Source organism: Perissodus microlepis, chromosome 14 (genome assembly GCF_051167445.1).
Source record: "Perissodus microlepis isolate ML-2025 ecotype Zambia chromosome 14, ASM5116744v1, whole genome shotgun sequence".
Taxonomy (NCBI): Eukaryota; Metazoa; Chordata; class Actinopteri; order Cichliformes; family Cichlidae; genus Perissodus; species Perissodus microlepis.
This window is the reverse complement of record NC_140474.1, coordinates 8,818,227-8,846,155: the sequence shown is the minus strand read 5'-3', so window position 1 is coordinate 8,846,155 and position 27,929 is coordinate 8,818,227. Positions and strand designations below refer to the sequence as shown.

The 27,929-nt window shown below is 36.6% G+C and overlaps 1 protein-coding gene across 1 annotated transcript; it reads left to right on the top strand.

Annotated features, from left to right (window-relative positions):
• The first annotated feature begins 49 nt into the window (after positions 1–49).
• On the top strand, positions 50–27,690 carry LOC146373396 (SR-related and CTD-associated factor 4-like). Its single transcript, XM_084950601.1, has 18 exons — positions 50–293; positions 1,976–2,059; positions 2,748–2,792; positions 2,892–3,053; positions 3,145–3,262; positions 3,985–4,118; positions 4,232–4,378; positions 4,698–4,771; positions 6,308–6,395; positions 6,606–6,689; positions 6,830–6,903; positions 9,700–9,869; positions 10,418–10,518; positions 10,613–10,726; positions 10,846–11,002; positions 11,090–11,181; positions 26,325–26,463; positions 26,681–27,690. Exons 1-18 carry the CDS (start codon positions 264–266, stop codon positions 27,109–27,111), a joined length of 2,244 nt encoding a protein of 747 aa, XP_084806727.1. The 5' UTR covers positions 50–263; the 3' UTR covers positions 27,112–27,690.
• Positions 27,691–27,929: the final 239 nt, after the last annotated feature.

Below are 27,929 nucleotides of genomic sequence, written 5' to 3'. Positions count from 1 at the left end.
AGAGACGCCAAATTTTCCGATAACTATGAAGGCAGCATTACCTCGTGACATCACAGGCGCTGTCTACAGGGTGGAACCGTTAAGCTAGCAGCAGTTTCTAGCTTAGCTGAGCTTTGGTTAGTCCACGTCGAAAGGAAAAATAAAGCTTCCCGATTCTCGTGGTTGTTATGCTATAGTTGGGTGAAGCTGCGCGTGGTTATGGTCAAGGTAAAGTAATCAAATATAAAGACTAGTCAGTTGGCTTTCAACATTAACCAGTCGTTATGGATGCAGTGAACGCCTTCAACATGGAGGTAAAGTTTTTTCATGTTTTACTTAAGTCCCACGAGCCAAAAGCAAATATAACGCCAGAGCTAACGAATGCCAGTTATTTTCTTATTTGACAGTTAATATTAGTGGTTATTATTTATTTACCATGGGGACAATGCCAGCTTAGTGTCCAGTTGCAACGTAAACATTGTATCTGCTAAGCATTAGCTTAACTGTAGTTTGATGCTAGTACGTTAATCCTAGACGGCCTTTGAGTACTCATGTAGCTTAATTATTAACTTAGCCCTACTCTACTTTATTTATAAAGATGCACAGGCCATCAATGATTGTTGTAGGGACATACGTCACTTTTGTAGAATTAGTGAAATACAGCTGTCGTTAACACATTAGCCTAAAGGTGTTCGGATATTTACTGTTGCTTCCAACGAGTTAAGCAAGCAAAGCTTTTCATAAAGGCTACTGGATCATTTAATGTTTTGTATACTTGAAGTGTGTTTATTATCGGCTCACTTAAGTAACACTTTTGAGTTGTGTATTCTTTATGTGTATTCTTGTGTTTTCTGTTGCAGCTTTAGAAAACTCAAGTGGCCGTTTATGTGATGTCTTGCATATTGTTGTGTCAGCGTTGGTTTGTTGGTGAAAATTAAGTATTATACTAAATTAAGTACTATACTAAAGCATAGATATGATTAAAGAGTATTAATAAATAAAATTTAACAATACACAGTCATGTTGGAGTAAACTTTCTGTACAAAAAAGATACTGAACTATTTACATTAATGTAAAAACTGTAAAAAAGAAAAAAAGATCAGCACAATTTCATAGATGGAAATAATATTGTAAAATTTTAAAAAGCTACAGACCTGAAGCCAATGTTAGAGAAAGTCTTGTGCTGTCTGTCCAGTAAGTGGTGCAGAGGTTAGTCTACAGAGGATTTAAATATGATCATTTGATTGACTGCTGTGTCAGCACTAACATCACTGTCTGCTCAGAAAGTCCTACTGCCAGATTCACTCACACTATGGTCAGGGAAGTGTGAGTCTGGCATTGTCTCTGTGAAGAAGTTATATTACACTCATTGTTGTCTCTGGGTTTTAATCACCTCATCAAGCTTGTCTTTATTTTACCGTCCGTGGACCTCACATTTACCATGATGATAGCTTAAGCAGACCTGATATTTCATTCTCTGAGCTCTCCACTTAGATCAAATCCTGTAACCTTGCTGTCACCATGAGGACGACAGTCTTCACTTTGCTCAGTAGAATAACTAGTGTGATCAGCTGGTAAAGATTCTCCATTGTTAACAGTACACTGAGAAGAAACCCCAAAAGTAGATTTGCAAAACTTGACTTGACTAGACTTCCATAAAAGGAAAATCAACTCTATCACTTTATATCCAAATAAATTAAATAAGCAAATATAAGAGAACTGCTGTAACAAGCTGCCACTTATCACAGCACCAGAGGGGAAAATATAAATTTTCAAACTTTTATTAAAGACTGTTTTTTTTTTTTTTTGTTTTTTTTTTTATTTGTTTTTTAGTTTTGAGGTTTTCCTGTTACTGAATGATCTATTTGTTGCTACATTTTATTATTATTTTGTCCTTTTGTTTTATAAAGGACACCACATATCTAGTATAATTCTATGCCAGTTTCTCTTTTAAAATGAACTAATTTTACATTTTTCCTCTTTCATTACCTCTTAGTTGTTCTCCATGATTGACATGAAGCCGCCAATATCCCGTGCTAAAATGATGTCTGTAACAAAATCAGCCATCAAGGCTATCAAGGTAAAGTGAATTTTATTGTTGGATACCATCATGCATAATGAGCAAATATTTAGACAAAACCCGAGGTTGTGGTTCTTACACAAAGAAACTTAACAAACAAACAAACAAACAAACACTGTAGGTTTATGTGTATTAGCTGTGGTATTACGTGGACTTTCTGATTTTTATTTTTTTTATATATTTTTTAAACAAAATGCTACAGTTGTGTGTGGTAATTAATGATAATCATAATATTTCAATCATAATATCTTAAGTGTAGAGACTTTATATACACACATGTATATCTCTATTAGTCTATATCTGTGCCTGTGTGTGTGAATAATAGTAATAATGATAATAATAAAAACATCAGGCAATCACTATGAGCAAACGGTTTTGTCATAGGTCTGGGGAGGTGAATATTATTATTCCACATATATTTTAAGCATAATGAGTTTTCTACTTTACCCTATCAGAAGTTTTGCTCTTGGCAAAATGAGGTGTCACTTGTTTTGGGTTTTTTTTTTGTTTTTGAAGCTTCAGCTGAGAAGAGTAGTTGAAGTGTTTGATGACTCTGTCGACTGATTACAGAAATCATGCAGTAAATGAGAATTTTTTTTTTAGCACAAAACAGCATGTTTTTATTTGTCTTATGCTACTATTTTGATAGTCATCCTGTGACTGAAATATTTTTTTTTTGTCTCATTAGCTTTACAAACACGTTGTCCAGATTGTTGAAAAGTTCATTAAGAAGGTATGTATTATTCAGCCGTTTAATCTTTACTATGTTGCCAAGTTTAGATAAGAGTGCATTTTACAGATGCGGACTGTAATTTCTTTTGTTTCTTTTCAGTGCAAGCCTGAGTTAAAAGTTCCTGGTTTATATGTGGTTGATTCCATTGTTCGCCAATCACGCCATCAGTTTGGTGTTGACAAGGATGTATTTGGTCCAAGATTCTTGAAAAACTTCACAGAGACCTTTCAAAACCTTTATCGCTGCCCAGAGGATGACAAGGTACTTTGTGTTTCAAGTAATTTATATAAGTACAATAAATGCTTTAAAAAGAATCTCATAGATTTTTCTTCCTTTCCACCCCCCCTTTCAGACTAAAATTGTCCGTGTCCTTAACCTGTGGCAGAAGAATGGTGTGTTTGACATGGACATCCTTCAGCCTCTAATGGATATGGCAAATGGTGTTATTGCACCTCGCCCTGCAGTGGAAGGTAGTAGAACTGGTAGTGGAACTTTGGGCAGTGTTTTTAACTATCTGAGAGCAAATTAAGTTATGTTGTAATTAGGGAGGGGGGGATTGCTAAGAATTTAGCGATTCCAGTTCAGTTATCGATATCACTTATCAATTCAATTACTTATTGATTCTCCTTGGGTGCTAATTCTCTCTGTTTTGAGGGTCACCACCATTGCTAAGTAACATTTTAATTAATTACATGCTTTGTCAAACAACTGTGCACGTTGGAGTCATTTCCCTGCTTTGTGGTGATCATTTTTGGGGTCATTACTCAAAAAAGTAAAAGTCTGGCTACTGGCCCGAGGTCAGCATTCATTGCCCAGCCCTTTAACATCACTCTTTGTTCTTGGCTAGCTTAATGTTAGCATGTTGTCTGTCTAGGTGGTTTCAGTTGTTTCTGTCTTGTATGCAGTTTACTGTTGAATTTTTGTCTTTGAGCAATAAAAACAAAGGTAATGGCCACATCCATGCTGCAGACTACACCGCTATTTTCCTCTCCTGGTACTGAAAAAATAAATTAATAAATCCAAACTGAAATCTGGTGATTGTAGCAGAAGTGCAAGTGGAACCAATATGTGGAATTGTTAGGCAAGCAGAATAACATTCAAATAAATTAAGCTATTGGGAACCAATTCTCACTTCCTATCCCTAGTATTAATTCATCATGCAGACACAAGCTGTTTTATTGTATCTGAACAGTTCCTACTGAGCCCCAACCAGAGACACGGCCTCCTGTCAGTAATGTTCCAGTCATGTCTACAGTCCCCCAGCTACCCAGTCCTGATGCCTTAGCTGCTGTGGCACAGCTGTTTCAGTCTCCACATGGTCAGGAGGTAAGTAATAATGTGGTTTATGTCCTCCAGCAGTTTAACTAATGTTGTGTTAGGTCTAAATGGCCCCTGTTGTTTTTTTTGTTTGTTTGTTTTCCTTTTTTTTTTCTTTCTAGCTGCAGAGGATGCTCCAGAACATCCAGCAGGCAGATAAGACCCTAGCAGCCACCACTGAAAACAACATACCAAAACACACTCAGATCCCACTGGCCCAGCTCAACGCATACAGTGCACACACTGAAAAGAAAAGCTCGTTAGCTGAGGTACTGGCACAGCTCTCATTTACATAATTGTTCAATAAATCCAAGGGGTTGGCATTTCAACCAAAGACGCAATGGGCCTTGTTTTCCTAAATTCTATACAAGACTTTTTGGTGGCTGCAGTCAACTTTGCATATTTGCCCCATTTGTACGGCATCATCTAATCTCACCATGTTATACGGATTTTATTGGTGTGATATAACCTGCTTGTTAGTGTTCATTTCCACTTTTGTTGTTTAATGGTGGTTGGTAAACAGCTTTAGGGTAGACAAAAAGGAGTTGTATCCCTATCCTCAAAACATCTATGTATATTTTTCTCCAGAAACTTCTTGACCGATTTGACTATGATGATGAACCTGAAGACACAATGGCTACTGAGGGCAACATTCACTCACAGTGAGTTTCTGAAAATGTACTCGTGCTTTTACATGTGTGTAGGGCTGGGTATCATCACTGATTTCTATAACTGATTAAATTCTGATTTACAAGGTCCTGATTCGATTTGATTCAATTCCGTTTTGACTCCGTCAGAAATATTATAATTATGATCATTTATCAGTAAATATCCATATATTTTTATATCCATTTATAAAATCTGTGTATAAAAACAAAGCTGACACTTGTGAGACTTCATCAGAGGTGTAAGCATCACAGCAGATGCCTTTGTGTCACAGTAACTGAGAAAAATATTAAGGAGATTTTGCTGGCCTGGCTTTTTATAGAAGTTAACCCCCTTAAAAATATTCTTCAGTAGATCAAAAACTGAAGAAAACCATGAACCAACAGATGAACATTACCTGATGCTGCTGAAGTGAAGCAGAGCAAAGTTAGAGGTTTTATTAGAGACATAGCTAAGCGTTTTGTGGTTTGGTACAATTTGTAAAAGTTGAAATTTCTTCGGTATTGAACAGCAGATATTAGGCTTTCTTGTCGGAGGTCATTTTTTGGAAACACAAAACAAAAACCAGCAGCTGACAGCACTGTACACAACGGTAGACTGGTGTGTAATATGCAAGCGAATAATGCAGAAAATAGAGATTTCTGATTGGACACTGGCTGAAAGAAATAAGAAGTAAAGTAAGAGCGAATTCATGACAATGTTTATCGAACGTGAAGCATAGTTTTGATATTCTTTTTCTGCTGGTTCAATGAATTTTAGTTGGAGAGTGACGAAACCTGCAGCTTCAGAATCTGTGAGATGTTGTCTTCAGCACCCGGCATGTCCGTGTACATGCCGTCGGGTGAACGCTCCGTGCTTTGTGTTTAGATATTTGTGCGGAAATGGTTTAAGCGTAGTGGGCTATGTTGCTTGTTTTGACTTAAAAGGTTGTGCTTTATTTGCACATTTTATCACTCCCCTCAACATTATCTACACATGCTATATATCTGTGTATGCATGTGTGACTACAGCACACGGTCTGGGGTTGCATCCTACTGAGTAGCAGAGCCTGAGCACTGAGAGTAATCTTGTGGTTGACCAGTATTAGCCAAATAGGAAGAGACAAAACACAGTGCATTGCAGTGAATATCAGAAATTGAAAATGAAAGCACTTTTACTTTGATACTTGCTCAAGTGAGTGTGTGAATTAATGGTATAGGGTGGAGCAGGCTGACCACACTGTTGTTCAACTAGTGTCCACCAAAACTGTCACTCATAATGCTATAGTTTATACAGCTGAAGTTGCCCATTACTCTTGTAAATTAAAATGTACTTGTGCACCACTGAATCAGAGCACACAACACAAAAGTTAAAACTAAAAATCCCATGTTGAATGTAGATGTTTTTGATCATGTTATTGACTGGTTTATTTGTTATGTGTAAGTGTCTGTAGTCAAAAAATGCCTATGATCACTGTTAGGTTAAGTGTTGTTTTACTTTAGTACATTTACCACATGTGTTTGTAATATGGAGTCTGTATTTTGTCATAACAGACCTGAAAATGTCATGAACCAGTTTCTTGGTCTGGGGCCCAACACAGATATTAATCAGCGTATGATGAGTCACACTGAGGATTTAAAGGTACCCGTCTATAACAGTTTTATATGATTACTTTTCTGCCTCTCAGATGTTTTCTCTTCATATTCTTGCAAATATATCAAATTGCTATTTTTTTCCCCCTCTGTCATGTTAAACAAAATTTTGTGTTCCAGTGACTTTTATTTTTAAGATTTTTATTTATTTATTTTTTTTAACACTTCCTTTTCTGGGGCTGTCTCTTTGTCGATCCAGCACGGTGGTGGAATGAGTCAAACTGAGCATCATATGATTCCAGATGGATATCAGTCCACAAATGAGGTTTACTCTCGATCCCGGGTAAGCATTTGTCTTGAACGTAAACTTTCTGTTTCACACGTACTTTGTCATAGTTAGTGCTAGGAACATTTCTATTTTGGCCTATGCTATGAACTGTGGAAAATAAACAAAAAACCTGTCTTGTTGTCATTCTCCTAAAGGGAAGTTCAAGAGAAGATTTATCTATGAAGCGGGAAGGCAGGCACAGAGGCCATGGGAGAAGATCCAGTTCCAGGTAGGGCTGGGCGATATGGCCTAAAATCCATATCGCGGTATAATTTGAAGCATGTGCGGTAACGATATATATCTCGATATATTCTTTTCTTCTGTATAACGTATTTTACACACTATAAGTCGCACTTAAAATCCTGTGATTTAGTCAAAAATCAACAGTGCGCCTTATGTATGAATTCTAGTTGTGCTTACTGACCTCGAACCGATTTTATGTTGTACATGGCGCGCAGAAATCTGTCAAAAATGTTTTAGTACGACTTTGGTAAGCTACGAAGCCGCACTGCTTGATGGATTGTCGGAGCATTACGGCTGCCATAGTCAGGAGCCTCGCGGAGTAATCTGGGTCCAAAACGCCGTCTGTTTCAGGTCCCAAAGTCAAACGAACACTGCGGCATCACTGAGAGTTAAAAGCTGTCTCAACTCTTCATCTTTAATAAAATGATCAGTGTTGCTGCCTTACCAAGTGTAACAATTAAGTTTAACATCCTCGCATCCATGGAAACAGAATTTATTAAATTCAACAGAGTTAGAAGTTATCAGGAAGTTAGTTTCCACCTAAACACGATATAGCATGTTCTGACCGAGAGATTTCTAAAAAAATTCAAACGTACAGCTCTGCTATCACTTCCAACATAAATGAAGACAGAAAACTAAACAGCAATGGCTTCTGTAGGGTTACTGAAGTTGGACTAACTGGTATATAATGATGTCCTACGTGATCACTAGCAAAACAACTATGTTAGCATGACATTAGCACAGTGAAGCTAACCTTTTTCCACTCAATAAAAGTTAACGTGAGGGTTTCTGGTGGCTAAGGACAAATGCAATCACATGGCAGGATGCTATAAACGGACCAAACTTCAGTTAGGAGAACAACTGAGATAATCCATCCACAATACGAATCAATGGTACGGAAGTGGAGGTAGCGCAGTTTTTGGCTTTCCCTATATTCCAAAACTGATTCGCCTCTTCACTTTTACTGTCATCTGGCATAATTTGCAACCGCTGCAGTGCTTTCGACCAAAAGAGGCGCAGCTTGATGCCACCATCAACATGCGGTATGGTCAAAGTCTCTACCGTTGGCCAAATTTATATAGTTTCTACCATATACCGTTTATACCACCCACCCCTAGTTCCATGTAACCACTTTGCTCATCAGTTAAAATTGTGCAAATTGATTTTTGAGAGTTATGTATTTCAGTGTTCATAGAGTGACACATGAATAAAGCCCTAAAACTGAAAGATTGTGTTTTTATGCTGCAGGTGCCCTCATTTCAAAGTCAGTGAATTTATTTGCCTGATTTTTCTGGTCAATGCCAAGGTTTAGACAAAAATATTTGGGGTGAAGTAGAAGAAAGAATTTTCTCTTGGCTACCTCTGAATAGTTTTTCTGATTCCTTGAAAAGGATCAGGGTCAGAGTCCATAGAATACTCCAAATCTGTCTTGTTTTACATGTATACGAGTCATGGTTCATGAGACAGTGGTTTATATAGCCTAACATCAGTATTTTACATCCAAAGCCATAGACTGTTATTTTTGGAGATGGTGAGAAAGCCTATGGAAAAGTCTTTTTGTGTAGGAAACAATGTCAACACTAACTTTAGGCTATCCCTGCCAAAATCAGAAAGCCATTGCTGTATCACTCCTTTAACCCTTTAAAGCCGGTCGGAGCGGACACGCTCCATTTTGCGTAACTATTTTAAAATCCCGGTAGCACTGCAACCACGTAAGCTAGCGCAATAATTTTTTTTGCATATGAAACCGGAGGAGTTGTACTTACATCTTATGCCATCAGCTTGTCCTAGGTCACAGTTTCCTTCCACATAAAGCTTTGCAAAAATTGCATAAAAAGCGCTTGCAGCAACAAAAACATAATATTCCAGAAACATGCTTTGCCGATCCTATCAGCTGTTCATAACACTTCCTACGTCCATCAGCGTGAACTGTCGCATGTCCGCCATGACCTGGCCGAAACCGGAAGTGACGTCATTTTGCGGAAATGTTTTTTACCATCAAGGCCTCATGAGCCTATACTGGTGTTTTTGAAAGTTATGTTTGACTTTATGACTTTCTGTATCGTTTCCGGGATGCTTAGGACTCATATTGCACTGCTGGAAATAGTTTATTTTGATGCATATGCTGTTATTTTGCAAATTTGCATTATAATATTTATTTTCGTTTTTCCTGCAGTATATGAAAATTGGTGTATTTCAAAAATAAAACTATGAAGACACTCAAAATAAGTTTCCTGTGGTGGGAAACTAGTTTGTGCAACTTTTTTGTATTTACAGTTTTGAGGGATAAGCCTCTTAAATTTCTCTAACTAGAAATATATGTTAAAAAAACAAAAACGATTTTCAATTTTTTTGTAGTTTATTGCACTTTTTTGCAATTTATGTAAGTACTATGCACTTAATGCATACATATTATTAAAATCTGGGCTATAATGGTTGTATCGATGTATAGCAACTTGAAATGCTCCCAAAAATGGCTCCACAGCATGTAAAAATATAATATAAGCTCTGGCGGACTTGGTTCTATGGTAGGTCTTAAAGGGTTAAACATGTGTTACAGTTACCAAAATTCTAAATAAATGTAAATATTTTTCATATTATAGTGGACCAGGAAAGTATTTAATAACCTCAATGCAGTATTGAGCACAAATTACAAGCAGTGAAGTCCCAAAACACTCTGGTCATCTTGTCATTTCTTTCCATCTGAAAAGAGTTGTTTTCGCCTGGGGAATTGGATTATTTTTGAAACAGTGTTCACTGGTTTTATTCTTTTGTATTTCAGATCTCCAAGGAGAAGAAGATCAAGATCTTCATCTCGCTCAAGAAGGTCAAGGCGTTCTCTCTCCCGAGAACAGCGCTGGAGATCTCATTCTCAGGATAGGAGTGAAAGAGAGAAGGACAGAGAGCGCAGACAAAAAGGTCTTTCCAGCATAAAGAGTCAGATGCTCAGTGGTATGTACTCAAACCAATAAACACAACTAAATGTCACAGATGATGGCATGCATAAAGCTCCAGGAATCACTACTCAGTTTCACTCGCAGCTACTGTATCAACTTGTCTAAACCAAAAGAGAGAAGCCGATTTAATTTAAGAGATTCAAATGTGTAGCATCTTTAAACTCCATAAAGCTTTATATTCACTGCAGACAAAATGAAAGTTTAAGGTGACATTTTGATTATTTTATGTGAGCTCAGTGGGATATTTTTTTTACTTATTCATTTATTTTGGTGAAGTGTATTTTGTAATGGGGATTATTTTCTTGTACATCAGAACACCTAATGAATTTCTTTATATAGTAGTAGTCTATAGTAGTGGTTTACTAGGGTATGTAGTGTAATTTTCTTAGAATAATTTATTTTGTATAAATTCATCTTTACAAAATCTGAGGCTTCAGCAGTCATGAGTTATTTAAGTCAATACATTTTAGAGATAAGTGTGAACTCTTGCTTAAAAAAAATCTAAAAGCCTTGATCCTTGTTATTATGTCTTTTTGCTTATAGTTTGCAGTACTACACTTTGGGTTGGACAGTTAGACAAGAAAACCCAGCAGTCTGATGTAATGTCTCTTTTGGAAGAGTTTGGGCAGATTGAGTCCATCAATGTAAGTTTGGACAATTCATGTCAGAGATGCTTATAAACATTATTGATTTACACAAGCTTCAATGATCTTAATGCATTTCACCTTTTGTGTCCAGATGATTCCTCCAAGGGGTTGTGCCTATATTGTTATGGTTCACAGGCAAGATGCCTACACAGCCTTGAACAAACTCAGTAGGGGGTCATACAAAGTCAATCAGAAACCAGTTAAGGTATGCAATGTTTTTAATTTCCATTTGTGTATTAGTTTTGTAGTAGGTTTTTTTTTTTTTTTTTTTTGTTAGTGTTATTTGATAACTTAATGATTATACCAAACATCATTCTTCCCTAGATTGCTTGGGCCTTGAATAAAGGTATAAAACCTGCTCACAAAAAGTTCTGGGATGTGGAGCGGGGAGTTACCTACATCCCCTGGAATAAAGTCAAAGTTGAGGAGTTGCAGAGCTATTGCGAAGGTGGTATGCTGGATGTAGAAACACTAAATCCAGGTAAACAATTAGCCATTATTTGAGTTTCAGCAAAATTCACCTGCTGCAAGAATATACAAACTTTGTACTTTTTTTGTTTGTTTGCAGAGTGGAATATTACCAAAGACATCTACAATCAGGCAGCTGTTAATGGAGTGTTGGAAAGTGTACCAGATGGAATCGTCTCTGCTCATGTTCAGGTAATGCTAATTGCAGTCCTTAAACACCTTTTAATACTACAAGTGTTCTTTTTATGGGTTTAATGGTCCTAAAGAAAGACTTAACAATCTTTCTTGTGAAAGCTGTAAAGCTAATAAATCTTTGTTGAACAATGAGTAGTGGAGCCTATCTGAATCATCCTCTTTGTCGTCTTTTAAAAAGTCACATCACTGCGTTGAAGATTTAATAAATTATTTAAGAGAAGGCAGAATATTAAAGAAACATGTTTCACATTTCTTTCATTTCTAAGTTCTGCTCAGTGTGTTAAAGCATTTATAATGACTTTCACCATGAGAATGGGATACAACTGGCTGGGTGGAGTTGTGCAATGCAACCAGCTGATGTTGGGAGAATGCAGACATCATCGCTGCCCCTGCTACTGCACACAGGTGTAAGAGGAAGGAGGAAAGGAAATGGAAAAAATATAAAATTAAAACATTTGTTAAAATATCAAGAAGATGAGAGAAACTAAGAATTAGTATGTTGCTGCGCATTGCTACATTGTGTGTAGGTCAAAACATACTTTTTTAAGGAGCACTTAAAGATCTTTAGGGGTGTGATTAAAAATGTATGACATGTTTTTCTTAAATAACCGGATTGAGGACAATTTCGGTTGTTTGATCGTTTGGCAGCACAAGGGAGACCAAGAACCAGCTGGCATTGAAAACTGGTTTAGAAAACACTGGCTGTGTCCTTCAGGTTTACTGCAGTGTCGTGGTGTAGCAAATATACAATAACAATACACAACACAAGATAATTACCTTCCAGTGGTGATTGTGTATATGTGCAGAATGTAAAGTGCAGTTTTTGAGCACTTCAGGAATGTAAATGGTGAGGAAATGGACAGTGAAAGCAAAATATGTACAACATAAACATGCTGGAGTACATCACAGACTTGTGCTTATTTCTGGTAAAATCACAACTGGTGGGCTGAAGGTCAGATGGTACCATGCACAAATACCAGGGAAAAAGTGCTTATCAGCTTTGTTCTCAGTGGTGAGACTGCTACTCTGGCATACATTTTGCCAATAACCTGTAAAAGAAATAAATGTAAATGCAACTTGATAGTTGTGTTTAAAATAAATTTGTAGATAAGCTTACACTTTACACTTTAGCCCTTGTTTTAAATCTTGCATGCACAAAGTTGAGCTTCAAGAAGGGAATAAACATTATCATGTGTTTATGCTTCAGGCATCTGCATCCTACAGTTACCATGGTTTTTACTCTTTTTATATGCACAGTTTTGTTTCATGAAGGTGAAAAAGCAGTGTAATGTGTTTATGCTTGAGTTATGCTTCAGGCCTCTGTAAGCTTTAGTTACCATTTTGATTCGTATGCAAAAAGTTTTTTGTCAAGTTATCCATAGATACTTTAGAACAGCGGTCCCCAACCCCCGGGCCATGAACTGGTACCGGTCCGTGAGTCGTTTGGTACTGGGCCGTGAGAGTTGAGGCGCGGGTGTGAAATTTATGGTTTTTATGGGTTTTTATCATTTTTTTTTTTTTTTTTATCGTTAACTCTGTGTCCCTGGGTCTTTTCACGTGTGTTATGAATAAATCCTCTTTTTTTTTTTTTCTTTTTTTTTTTCTTTTTTTTTTTTTCTGGTACTGGTTTTATTTTGTTGTATTTATCCCCGACACCTTACGTGAAAGTATTGTCGGACATAAACAGGTCCGTGGCACAAAAAAGGTTGGGGACCGCTGCTTCAGAGTCTCCAAACTAGCCTTTTTTGGGAACGTCAAAGCCATACCCATAAGAATACAATTTGATAATTCTACAAAATAAGTTATAACTGGCACACATAACAGATCTATTCATTTGGTGGCATTTAATTTAAAAACATAAATGCAGGGGGGAAACTGTTAAAATAGCATTTTTAGTGATTATTACCTTTACCATATTATTACCTTTGCCAAAATCATTTCACTGGGAACCACTTGCTTTCTCTGCTGAGAGAGAGCAGGGCCAGCTACCTTCAGCCCACAGTAAAGTTTACAAGAATGCGGCGGTTTTTCTGCATAGGGACTTTATTTTAGCTTGCACTATTCATATTAGTTTAACATGTGCGCTGTGGCTGTATAAAACATTCCAGTATGGAAGGGAGGAGTCAAAAAGATCACTTATGTATATGTTCATTATTGTTGAGCAGGTTTTCTGATAAGTAATATAAGCTTGTTTTTGGCTCTAGAAAAACTTTAAAACAGCATTTGTTCTCTGCGGTCTGTGGGTGAGACAGAAGTTATATCTTTGATAACTGCGTCATTGTCACTGTGGTTGTGTTACACATGTGTTGATCAGACAGAATTAAGCTTCTTAGGTTAAATTTGTAAATACAAACTACTTAAATACAAACTACTCACCTTCATGCTTCTGAATGCATTTTATCGTTTATACACATCTATCCTTTGCTTAATTGTAGGCTTTTGCAAAACATGGTGGTCTCAATAAAGAAGGACCTCTTTCCTGTCTAAATATGACAGGACAAAAACACAGTTATTGCAGGTTAACATGCACTCATGAAAGCTAATTATACATATTATTTTTCCATTTTTGTGAATAATTCCCCTGAAAGCCAACACATTGATCCTTATTGCAGTTAAAAGGGGAGCTGTTCTGTTTGTTTACCCCTGCAACTGTAAGTGTTTGTTAAAACGGACTAATCTAAAGCCATTGTCACACACAGAGGATGTATTTGAGCTTTTATAGGCATTACTTCCTGTAGCTGTGTGAGAATGAAAAGATCCAACGTGGTCAAATCAGACCAAACGCTCTTTTATGTGTTACGTTCTTAATATAAGACCCTATTGTGACCATGTGAGAATATAGCAAGGTCTATTCTATATAGTTTAAATTCATAAGAAACCTGTGGATGACCCACCTCCTGCATGTTCTGCTCAGGTAGTCTTTGCCTAAACCAGACTGAGCACTTCAGTTAGTGAGAATGCTTTTACCATTTTTCACGAGGTATCCTAAACATAGGGAGAGGGCAGCTGTAGGTACCAGCATGGGGATAAACATGTCGTCAGGGTAGGAATATATTATAATCTTGTATAGTCAAAGAATACATGTTAAACTTTCATGGGAAGGGGAATAGTTTGAGGCATAATCAGTAGAGATCATATACTGACCTTTGTCAGTCTTACTAGAGAAATTCTCGTATTTCTGTTTTAAATGAATGTCAGACTCTCTGCATCCAAAAAATCTGCATGTCCACAATTCAGATAGGCTCCTCTACTGGTAGACCTTACATTCAGCAGTGCTTATCTTAAATTCTTCTTTCTGTCTTGAAATATGCTTGCACCTTAACTCAATAATCTTGTACTGTATCATATAACTTATTCCAATAAAATGGGAATCACAGAAACTTTTAATTATTGTGGTGTGTGTAGAGGGAAATATTCCTGTTATCCTTTCTCTGTTTCAGTATTCAAGCTGTGCTTTTCAGAATGTGTGCTGGGCAAATTTATTAGTAATTGTGTAACTTTTACTTATTACAAAAATCACGAGTTAATCATTCATCAGTGCTTGAATGACAAATATATGAAAAATATGGGTTGGAGTGGGTGTGAATTTTAACATATAACCAAGTAAAAAAGTAAATAGTTTTCATGAAAGTATAGACAATAATACAAAAGAGTGAGTCTCACGTTTAATCACAATTTTTTTTTTTTTTTTTTTTTTAATAAACCTAAAAGTAACATTTAAGTCCTCCTGACTCTAAGAAGCTAAAGCTACAAGCTAAAATAGGCTTTCTAGCACCTCACTTGGAAGAAAAGTTCAAATTGACTATGCGTGACTGTTGGCTGCTGGTGGGACTTAAAGTCCAAGTGGGAAGAGGAATATCAAAGTGGGAGACAAGGTAAGCCGACAGCAATTGTAGCAAACTGGCCAATTTTTGAGTATTGGAAACATGATTTTTGTGTTTCTTTGTTTTTACGCTATTACCCAATGCTTCAAGATCTTGATCGAGTTGAGGTGAGTTGGTCTCACCCCACATACAGTCAAATAACATTAACCTCTAAGAATTTATCTTTGAGGAGCAGCTGAACTTATTTTAATAATACAGCAGGTTTGAGGGTCACATTTAACTCCAACTAAATCTGCTGGACTTGGAACATGGATCAATTATGAAAGGAAAAACTCCTTAATGCCTACCAACAATAAAACCATTTCTTAGTCTGGTTAGGTGGGTAGGTATGAATTAATCACAGGTTTCTTGTATGAAACTATCTGTTTTGATAGTGCTGTCTTTGCCCATTTCCTACTGAAACAACTGTTTTTATGCCATCCTCTGACTGATGCTGAACGATGACTGACTGTCCTCACCACCAGATTATATTAATAAAGGCTATTGGCTTGATGGCCAGATGTCAAGCAGTCTTGCAAGTAGTCATTGCAGTAGTTTGCACGCTGAACCACTTTATGCCAAAGGATATAAAATGGACGCAGAGAAAAATTTCAGTCAGTGAAGGAACTTGATAGACAGTGTTGGTCGTTTTGACAGACCGTGATACCTACAGGTATCACCATTTAATCCTTCTCAAGGCGGTAATAAAAAAATAATCCAAACATGCCTTAAAGTCACTTAAATGCTTTACAACTATACCTTTGTTACATTTAATGTATGCAAATTTGTGACTATACAAATTTGACCCTGCTTTTCCCTCATCCATTTGCATGCAGCCTCTCACTTTCTTGCTGCATCTCCAATAGAAAACGCTGGTCCACACTCTGGTCCGTACTTTGTTTTTGTTCAATTGGAGAGAGAGCGGTCTCGAAAACTGACCAGTCCTCCTGACCAGTCAGGTCTTTTAACCAGTTTTTCTTCACCTCCACTTGATGCGTGTCTGATGTGAACAGGCACATGAGATGAGTAAACACAGTAAACACATAAATGTTGAAACAGAAAAGAACAATTTCACACTGAGATGAAGTGAATGCTTATAAACCACATGAGTCTTTTTCTGGACTTCTTCATTAAACAAATGATTTGCTACTAGTGTTGTTTAAAATAGTTGTGGTCACTAGCCTTGAGAAGTTATACCCACCGCACTAGTTGGGGGATTAGTTTATGTATGTGATCTTTAAATGCTGTCATTACTAATCCTGCAGCATCTGCAGAATACTGCAGCAAAAATACTCATGTTGTTGACTACTTCTTTCGCTAATGACATCTTCCCTCTGCCTGAACTGTACGATCATACAAAAATTATTTCTGTGAAGTTCTGTGGCAATAATCCTGCACGTCGAAATAATGTCCATCCAAAGTCTGTTTGAATGGCTTTTGGGAAAGTTTCACTTTGGATGATATACATGGCAACCATGTGAGTCACGTAGACCTGAAGTGATTTTGTCTTTTGGAGTTAACCTCTTTATATAAATGTTTGGTCTTCCTCTGCTCTGCTTGGGAAAGTCAGAAGAAGTTGTGATTATTGCAGGAGTATACAAACCACATGTTTTGGATACGGAGTACAAACTGAAGAAACCTCCTTCTTCTGTTAAAAGAAAAACTGCATTCCTTAACATCATCCGACTAAAATAACTGAGTATCTGAGAAAAAATACTGACAAAATACTAGAAACTTATACAAAATACCGATTGTTTTCTATGTATGTAATACCTCTCAGCATTGACATCTTGACATTGTCTTGACATGAGTACATCACAGGATGCACCGGCAATTTTTTTTTTCATACACCGATAGACTTCAGCTGTCCAGAGAAGCTGCACTTTTACAGTTTTCTCCTTGGATCGGCACATCCCAGCTACGTTTACTGGCTCTTCCGTCTGTACAGCATGTCACCTGGGAGGTATGAGCGTCAAATGATGTCAAATAACATGAAGCAGTAAGTGTTGACTGACTGTGGAGTTTTGATGTCAGCCAACATCAAGAGCAGCAGCAGCAGGACAGAAGTGGTCGAGGAAGAGACATTGGAAAGGAGGACACAGAGCTAAACAGTGCCAGGTAGAAAATGTATGCACCAAACATGCAATTGAATCAAAGATTGACATGCTTAACACAGTGTGGTTGGCTTGTCAGCAAATCATTCCAGCTTCTGCATCTTATTAATGAGGAAACAAGCCTTGGAGCTTGTGGCTTGTGTCATTTTCAGCCTTTACACTTTTGTCACTTCACAGAAGTTTGATGGACCGAGCTTTGTTGGGGGAAAAAAATCTGTAGAAGTAGAAGAAATATTTTGCATCATAACACCCTGTGAATGTTCTGGGGTTTTTTTTTTTTGTTTTTTTTTTTAAAGGTTAAAGTCCTCTGCTCTGCTTAATGGAAATTTTACTATTGTTATAAGCCAAGTATCTCAATAGAAGCCCAAAAAATTCAAACCAACTCACATAAACATGTTGATTAATTACTACTTAATTTTAATCACCAGTTATAGCTCTCATAATCCATTATTCACTATTGACAAATAACCATAGAATATTTAAAAAAACAGACATTCTTTCACAATGTTTCACAGACATTATAAAAGATGTTTCTTTTATTACATTTGGAAAAGGCAAAAACTATAAAGACCAAAACGGCTCTTACTCTGGTAAAGACGCATCAAAATGATGAAAATACCTAAAGTAACAAGAAACAATCAGTTAACTCATAGGTCATCCAGACTGTTTAACTTCTGTTATAGAGTGTGGAAATCCACGGGCAACAAAAACATTTTAACAGCACAAAGTGTACAGCATCTTTATGTAAATTACCTTAAACTTCTATATGATATTGTTTTAATTTTTCTGAGTAACCTTTTTCTACAACTTGCCATGACCATTAAGGATATGTTATCTGGGGTGGGGGGTGTTTTGTGTAGTAGTTAACACATTAACCTTACACGTGAAGGGAGGAGACCAAAACCTAGCCTCAGGGGATAACAAGCTAGTGTACTTCTAGCGTTGGGCCCAAGCTCCAAAAAATAGAGTAATTGGGTTGTGTCAGGAAGGGCAACCTGCGTGAAATGTGTCCCACATTAAACTTGGGGTTTCATCTGATTTCACAAATTCTTGAGGAAAAAATGAAGTAGCTGAATGTACATGTATTTATTTAATTTTATTTATTTAGTATTAAACATGTTTTTTGTTTGTTTAAAAAAAAAACAGGTCTTTTAAAATTTCATATATCTCTTTTTAGGGATCCAACTATGTGTGTTCAAAGTTCATTTCCATTCTAAAATATCAAACTGATTAAAATACACAGTATTTAGAGGCATGCATTTCAGGTTCTGCTAGTTCAGCATTCATTAACTTGTGTTATGAAAAATATATGCAGTGTTGTTTCAGTCATATTGAAATGAGGTGAAATTTCAAGAAAAGAGGGGATTTTTCGGTTACATCGAGTAATACAACAATGATCTAGATCCATGTTTGAAGAACATCAGGCTCACATGAGTCTCCACAAAGGTAAGGGTCATAACAATTATCTTTGGATGTGCTTCGCAGCCTGATGATGCCATGGGATTGTTGGAAGATGATGGAAATTTTCATCATAATAAAATGGCTCTTTGAATATTTGTCCTTAAAAAAAGAGAAGAATCCTAAATTGTCGGTTCTTAAGTTCAGTTTATTGTAGGTTATCTCGCTACTGTCTTTTCACAAGTCTTCTAAGTAGCACAATAGACAAAGACCAAAGGAATAATTTTGATTGAAAGCATTGAGTTGACACTCATCAAGGATCAGATCTTGATCAAACAGCTTATGCCTGGCTCCGTGCCTCATGGGGCTTCCTCTGTGGGAATAGCCTGCAGGAAACATGAAGCAGTTGTTATACTCTGCTGATGGAGTGAAACACCAGGGTAAGAGCAGACCATTATGTTGCTACCCAGTTGTAACTATCAAATCTGTTTTTTCCATGCTAATAGCCATATGGGTTTTTTTTTGTTTGTTTGTTTGGGTTTTTTTTTTTTTTCAACAATACACTTTTTTTTCTTTGTAACTGTATATATTGTACTGAAATGAAAGAAATCTTGAGGGGGAAATGAAACTAGACATTTTAAAAAAGGTTTTTTACGTTTGGCTAGTGCAGAATTCACATGACTTAATAGATTAATTTGATCAGCTCTTATCAGTAAATTTCATCATCTGCCAAAGGCTGATAGCTGTGTCCGGAAGGCTAATACACACTTTCTAGACAAACGTGCTGGGCCACCTGGATGTTACAACTATTGGAGCTGGAACACCATAACTTGAAACTCCCAGCACACAGTGTTAGTACTGATATTCATGCCACGTGAGGTTTAAAATTGGAGTCATTGAGTCAGCAACAAGTCAACTGTTTGTGACTTTTACACACTATGCGGCTCAAACCCATGGTAACCCCATCTGAACTTTGTGGCTTAATTGCTGTGGTTCATAAATGTTTCCATTGTACAGTGAAACCGCTTACAGTTGATGGTGAAATATCTGGGAAGGGCCCCTATGACAGTACCATGCTTGAGTTCCACAAACTCTTTTAAAGGGCCCATTCTTTCACAAATGTTTGTAAAGGCAGACTGCATGGCTGCATGCTTGATTTTATACTATGGCAATTGGACTAATTTCAAAGATTTAAGAGATGTGACAGAAAATTTTGAACATATAGTGTATTGGTCACAGCAGCAGGGAGTTAAATGATACATTCCTGCCCCAGGTAGTTATTTGTAATTATTTAAGAAAAGGTAGATGTGGCAATGTTGGAAAAACTTACTGTACTCTTGCCCCCTTCAGTGCCTTGACCATTTAAACTTCAGACTTCAGTGTGGAAAAATCCTCCCTTTGGTTCCCTCCAATGGCAGTATCAAAATATGCAGTATTTCAGACAGAAATGTACACCACTGTGGAGTCTCAATTTGGCTTTTCAGTAAAATTATGAGTATTAAAACCTGGTGACTGCTGTCCAGATTAAATGTAGCTTTTTTTCAGCATTCCTTTGTCTTGCCTGAAGAAACAAATCAACTTTTTACCTAAGATTAAAACTGCTAATCTTAAATCAAGTGATGGTAGTTTAGGCTGAGTGTAGTTCAGGTATGTCCTTCATCTGAGGGCCACAATATTAATGCGAACAATGTTACATTTCCTACACGCTGTGACTTCAGATAAATGCTTACATTGTTAAAAAGTTGTGAATGATTTGGAATTACTGGGATATAAACTCAATTATTTATAAAATTATTTATAAAATGTGATCTGACATCCAAACTCTCAACATAGAAGCTCTTTTTTAAAGTTATTTTTTTCCTAAACACTCTTAGTCCAGATTTGGAAAACGTAAGTGAACTCTTCACTTAGTCAGAATTATTTTGGCTCACAACCTCCATCAGACACAGCGTGTACATTGGTAAGAAGAATTTTTGTTTCCTTACAATCTACAAAACTTAGTGTTCATCAGTGTTTCTGTGTGTTTCAGTGGCTCCCACTGCATCCATGCCCTGTAGCACAGCAGCCCCATGCCATTCATCATGTTTCGCAGTTGGAATGAGGCTATGAAGTTGATGTGTGGGCTTTTTTTTCCCTCTAAACCTGTATCCAGAAAGCTGGAAATTCTTCTCAGCTACCTACAGAAAAATATTATTAAAACCTACCATCATCTGTTATATATCATTATCTGGAAAGTGTGAATGCTGCTCTTGGTGAGATTTTTGCAGGCCACCCACTGTGCCTTTATTTATAGGGAGGGACTACAACCTACACTTCTCCCATTTTAAGTGTCTCTTGGAGAAGTTGGCAGCACAGGTATTGAAATAATTTTTTTCAGCCTGCAATTTGAATTATTATTTAGCATGCTCAGTAAAGATATGAGAAGTACAACTGTGGTTACTAATTTACTGTTACTTTTAGTTATTAGTTTAGTCAGATTCTTTTTCAATAATTGTGATTAGGCTCAAGATTAGATCACATTTCATGAATAATCAATGGAGATATTACAATATTCCAAATGCTTTGCATGCTTTTTGTTGTCAATGTACATCATACAACCGACATGTGGAAACTGTGGGTGCTGCAACGTGCAGTTAATATGAAAGTGGTTAGAACTGCATTTCCTCAAGTGGCCACTTGAGGTTGGTTCAAGCAGTGAGTCAGTCCTCATAGACTTCCATGTTTAAATGGCCAACTTTAAAAAAATAGGTTTACAGTAAGGTACTGGTCAGTCCTGGTAGCTAAACTACACCTACATAAAAACTGTACAGATGGCATTATTTTTATTAGTTATCTGTTTATACTTGTGTCACAGTAGCTGTGGCTAGCAGCTATCTGCCAAGCTTCATCTCTTCTCAATTGAATCACAGAGTTCTCGACCATGTATGCCATCTGACAAATATTACTGCTTGCTGTTTAGCCAGATGGACAGCAACCTGTTTGTGCTTCAGTCTTTGTTATTGAAATTGTAGTATTTTCTGTTTGGTACTAATCAGAGTGTGTGCACGATACATGGATCCACCTTGCTAACCTCTTCTGTGACTTCTGGCTACAGATACCCTCATGAATTTATGAACATTAAGACTTTAAAACAGGGATACGGTGATACGGTTGCCACATATTGTTTAATAATATATCTAAATTTAAAAAAAGACGCGCATGTGTAGTTGTCTCCAAATGTAATTCATAGTGGTGGCATTATGAAAATCATTAAATATGTGACGAATGATTAATTGGCAACTCCTGTGAGTTACTGACGACATTCATGACATATTTAAGATTTACATCTAAAGAAGATTGTTTTAACAAGTGCACATCAGAGGTTACAGCTTAACTTTTAACACATGAATCCAAATATTTCTGGTTTGTGTGTATTAGTTGTCCTGATATTAGGAAGTTGCAAAGAAGGGTGAGCAGCATATTGTATTCTATACAAGCACCAAGATTTATTCTCCAGTTTCCGTGGCACCAAGGAGAGAATGTCTGGGCAGAAACAAATAGTGATCAATCTGCAGCATTTGCTAGCCTTTTAACCTCATGTGTTCACTGATTTACTGATCAGTGGTTATCGTGCATTCAAGGGGTCACAAGCATAACTTGCATGAATTTAGGTTTGCAGATGGAATTATTGAGAATTATTGAAATTCTTTCCTGTAGTTGAAAACTAAACAAAAATAGGATGTCTATTGATTTTTATCTTATTCTTAAGATATATATAGTACTGTGCAAAAGTCCAGGTCTAGTTCTCCAGGCTGGAGGTCTTTCAAAGTTTTGCTTTGGACAACCTTCTGCTTTTTTGCTCATTTTCAGTCCAGTCCTTGTACCTGACCATTTTCACAGGACTTTCTTTTTTTTTGTCACCTAACACTGATTCAAGAATCATTAAAGCATAAAAAAGACACGGAACTCAGTGAACGATCCAGTGTTGTGTACATATAACAGAACCAACTTGAAATTGTATATTTAGAGACTGTGTTACTTGCAGTTTGTCATATTCAATGAAAATTATTCCCATTTCTGTAATTGAATCAATGGAAAATGCCAAAGATGACACAGTCTGACAGGCATGAAATTGTATTTTTCGCCACCAACCTCAATTCCAATGAGCCTGTAGCCAGAAATTTGGCATGTATTGATATAATGCAATATGCTCTTAAATATTTTGAGGAAACTGGACAAGAAGAGGTAAGAAGAAGAGGCAGGCTTTAAAATCTACAGCAGATGAACAGTGTCAGAAAGTCCTGTCCTTAAGAAACAGGAAAACAATCCAGGAAAGACCTGACACAAGACCTAAGAGATGCATCTGGGCCTTCAACTGATTCATCTGCTTACCAAAGACTCATATGTGGTCTGTCAAGAAGCCATTTTTAAGGACGGGAAATGGGCAGAAAGGGGTGAGCTATGCCAAATTAAACAAGAACTGAACTGAAACTCAGTTTTATGAATGAATCCAAATGTAAAATATTTATATTATATCGGGAGATGGGTGCAACAGTGAATGCCTACAGCAACCTCTAACATACTGTGGAGGCTCTGTCATGGTTTGGCATTTAATTTCAGCCAGTGATCTTGTCAGATTTAATAAGATTATGAAGGCAGAAAAATAGCATCAGATTCTGACCCACCATGCAATACCATCTTAAAAACATCTGATTGGCAAGAGCTTCACTTTCAGCATGTTGGTTATCCCAAACACCCTGAATTCAGTGAAAACAACAAAATGTAAAGTGTGAAACAAATAGTAAACAGATAAGAGCTGCCTTAATACTCAGTACAACACTGTATCTAAACTAAATTACCTGAGGATGCATTCATACAGCAAACGTAGCATCATGAAAATGTTCCTTATTATTATGTATTGTTATACTTTAAGATAATGTAGTCAGACCTAAAATAATAAATGGTAATTTAGTTAATTTTTTCATTTTTGTTATTAAATAAATAATTCTCATGAATTATGTAGATAAACATTGTAATATAACTTTTTTCTATAGTATTTTTATTTTAGAAAGATATTAATTTTGTTGCTAGTAGCAATGTATACTTCAGATATTTCATATGAACTTAAATTTCATAAAACTTGTATTCTTTTATTTTAAAATGAAAGGGGAAGATGAAACTTTGGGGATTCATCCATTTTCTTCTGCTTATCCAATTTGGGGTTGTGGGAACCTGGAGTGTATCCCAGCTGTCATAGAGTGAAAGGCAGCCCTATATTACTATGCAGAGATGATGGAAAATGTAAACCATAGCTCACACATAACATTCACAGGACTTTAGAGGAAGCATAATAGAAATGCACAAAACTGGAAGTTTACAGAAGTGTATTTTAACTTATAGTTGTTCATCCATTAAGAAGAACATCAGACCTTTTCATGTGTAATCAATACAGAAATCATGTTAATACCAAAGCCTTCACAAATATTTTCCTGCAACTGAATACAATTAAAAGTTCTATGATTTGAAAGGCAGTTCAGTGATATCCATGATACTACAGTAAGCTCTCGGTCTGTGTCATAGAGGTACAGTGTTTGTCTGTTTGGGTTGCTCTATGTTACTTACTTGACCCTATTTTGTGATTTTTGTTTTTTCCTATTTCTGACCTTGTGATGAACACTGTTTACAATGCTTCACTAAGTAGACAAGTGCTGGGGTAAAAAAAAAAAAACTTTCTCAGGTCAAACTCCTGGACATATTTAATGTTTAATCCTTTCCCTAACTATTTTCAGCCATTGTTGTGCGGCTTTTATTCAAACTGGACTTTGTTACTTTATATTTTAAAAAGACAAATAAAGTCATTCATTGAATAAAGCTTTATAACCTGACAAGCTAGCAACTATGATTCCTACAAGTGTACATACAGAAAGTACCTTATACAGATTTAAAATATCATGTCACATTGACCTTTGACCTCTCCTTCAAGGTCAATAAAGTGATCAAAAGCCCAAAGTGACAATAGTGCTATATAGAGCTATATAAAATTGTATTTCTAACTGCCATTGTTTACGTTGTGAACATATAAATATAAAGGAAAATATATTTGGGATTTTTAAATATCGTGTTACTCTGACCTCTGACCTCTCTTCAAGGTCAAATAAGGTCAAGCTTTTATTAGGTCAGCTTTCATAAAATGTTTTTTATCTTTAGATCTGTGTTTACAGTTCTGCTGCCTTTGTTTGCACTGACAACAATTTGGGATTCTAAATCTCCCATTATAGTTTGCATCCAAATATTGTGTTACATTTGACCTCTGATCTAATTTTTACATTCAACATCTGCTTTTTTTTTTTCAAGTTAACCCAAATTTTGTGATATATTTTAAGAAAATATTGTCTAGAGAAAAAGAATGAGCTGACAATTTAGTTAGAAATATACTGTAGTATAAAACTGTAATATAAGCTCAAGTTATTCATATACAATTATTCACAAATCGGTAACTATTATCCGTTACTCCTACATAATAATTGTGTTGTCAAAGAAGACATCTGCCATGCAACCTTTATTGGATTTTTATTTACTGCACTATAAACTTCTTAAAGTATGTTTAAAGTAAAATGTAATACAATTCTCTTAAAAGTAAGTGAAATGATTAAATTGTTCAGTCTGGCAAAAGTGTGTGTTTTAGTGTTCGCTGGGTATGTAGAGACAAATGCAACTTCAAACCTCGAATACTGAAAGTGAATGAAAAACTTTATAAAAATATATATAAAGCTGCTGTCATGTATGGAAAAGGTAGGTATCCGAGGTCCTAGTGGTTCAGTTCAGTAAAAAATGACCTGAAAGTAAAACATTTGTCTAGAACCTGAACTTCTTAACTAAAACCTTTTTTAAATGCCATGCCCTTTAAAGTTCAGTTTGTTCACATAGAAGTGGTGGTCTTTTTCTTTGTAATCAGTGTCACATAACCAAGTTATTCTGTTTCTGGTAAAGTTTTATGAGACTGATTCCTCTTAAAATGATCACTGACTTGTAAATGATTGCCTAAAGGTCAACATGGCACACTTTGATGCCTTTCATATCTTTGATCATAAATCAGACTGAGATGAATTTTAGCAGATTTAAAGACATAAAAGTCATATATTACTGGTACCTGACCAAACGTTGGTGCAATTTCAAAAATTGTATTGCAAATAAACAAATACAGTGCTTAAATCTACTGTGCAATCTACTTTGCAAGGTGAAGGTGTTAGCCTCTTGTTGATCTGTGGACATCTGCCACATGCCAACCTTTTAACCTTTTGCAACAGCTTTAATGTTTATTTCAGTTTGATATTGTGTGATTAGCAGCAGAGAACTCAGTTTTCTGTGGATTAATGAAAACTTTGAGCAATGCTGTAAAATAAAATACCAATTAAAAACTTTTTTTTTTCTTCAAATGACACCAAAAGAATACCAGTGGGTGTTATCAATGAGCAACATTATGCTATGGAATCAGAAAATGCTGAACCAGAATCAGATGTTGCTTCCTGTTAAAGGGAGTGTTTCCTTCATGCTATTACCAAGTGCTTGCTTAAAGGGAATCGTTTGATTGTTGGGTTTTCTCTCTATTATTGTAGAGCCTTTACCCTACAACAGCAAGTACCTTGTAGTGACTGTTGTTGTGATTTGGCGCTATATACGTAAAATTGAATTCAATTTCAAAAAAATCTTTAAGGTCACATCAGGAAGATTATCTTTTTCATTTACATTAATTTTAAGGATACCATTATATTTCTTTGTCTTCCAGTTACCACCAGTTCAACAGACAGAACTCATCGGAAGTTCGCCTGTCTTCCCAAGCCCTATAATGCTATCTCCTACATCCATGCCTCCAGCGGGAGTTCCTTTCATCCCCACAGAGTTTGATCCAACAAAGTTGGCAGCCGGTGAGAAATCTTCGCTAAATGCTATGGATTTTAAAATCTGTTGTCTAAACCTAAGATTCAGAGGCAGTCAAAGTAGATTGTGTTTAAATTTAGTAAAAATATAGTCAGATCTATGTTGCATTTCTTTAAATGTTTTCTCTTTTTTTTTCCTGCTGCAATTATACTTCATTTCTGTTTGAAAATCAATACAACCTTATCTTAAACTCTTTTGCAACAGGAAGTATAAAATCTCCAGAGATATCCACAGAAGATCCTAAAGGAAAGAAAGGTGCTTCTGTTGATGTCATGACTGCCAACCAGCTGGGGCATCCCACATCACCAGTAATGACCCTGCCGAGCCCTGCTATCATGCAGGGACCCAGCCCGGGTATGCCACCTCTGCAACCGCCTCCCTGCATGACAAATCCTCATATGCCTCCTTTCCTCTCACCTCCAAGCATGCCACAAATGCCCCCGCAGATGATTCCAGGAGGACCCATGTTTCCATCAGACAGGTTCAGAATGCCCATGCCGTTCCCTCCTCGTGGTCCCCCTTTCCATCGACATCCTTCCATGGGACCCGAGAGCATAAATGACAGGGAAGGAAGGCAGTTCCGAAATGGGAGGCCTGGATTTGGGTGTCCACCTTTTCACAGAGGGAGGTGGTAAATGCAAGAGGACTAATGAACCTATGGAAAGGAGCGGGGTTTATGTGGAACCACTGTGACAAAGACTGCTGTTATCTGTGAGTGGTGCATTAAAAAAACTGTTTAAATTTGTCACTGCACCAGATCCCTTTCCTAGCGTCCAAAATGAAAAGGAATACACTATTTTGTGATGTGATACCAACTTCTTTAAGTTCATCAACCAAGAGATTTGTTGCTGTAAATAATGTAATTGCTTGTAGCTGTTTGTTATTTTTTTTGTATACCTAAAAGTTGTGGAGTTTATGGTTGGGTCTTTAATTGGTAGGTGCAGGTACAAACAAAGGCAATGTCTGTATTTTTGAGCATATTCCTTTATCAGAGTTTTGTGTATGGAAGAAAATTATATAACAGTTTTGGTATTTTGTTTTTAGTAGACTGCCTTTGTACTACGTTGATATTTAAGTCTTCACATGGGGAAAAAAAGGTTGTCATGTGAAGAATATTTCATTCCTGCCAGTAGAGGGTAGAGTACACCCTGTTTCCTAAGGTCACACCTTGTAGGATCATGTGGAGTGAATATTAAAGAGTTACTGCCATTTGATCATGTGATGTATTTGTGTTGATCAAACTTATTTTGTTAGTAAATTGTCCTGCATGAGGGGTTTTAACATAACAGAAATTTCAGGAACCTTTGGAAAGGCGCACGCAGATCCTGTGATATTTGTTTTAAATGAGTTTGTTTCATACCTTGGCGCCTGTCTTATTACAACTGGTCACGAAATTGCAGATTTTAGCTATGAAATCTCGACAGTGATAATGACTGATGGTTGCTTACACTGC

Coding starts and splice junctions, on each gene's coding strand:
- LOC146373396 (XM_084950601.1), top strand. CDS start 264: ATGGATGCAGTGAACGCCTTCAACATGGAG. Junction 4,772..6,307: donor GAGGGCAACATTCACTCACA/GTGAGTTTCTGA, acceptor TTGTCATAACAG/ACCTGAAAATGTCATGAACC. Junction 6,396..6,605: donor GTCACACTGAGGATTTAAAG/GTACCCGTCTAT, acceptor TTGTCGATCCAG/CACGGTGGTGGAATGAGTCA.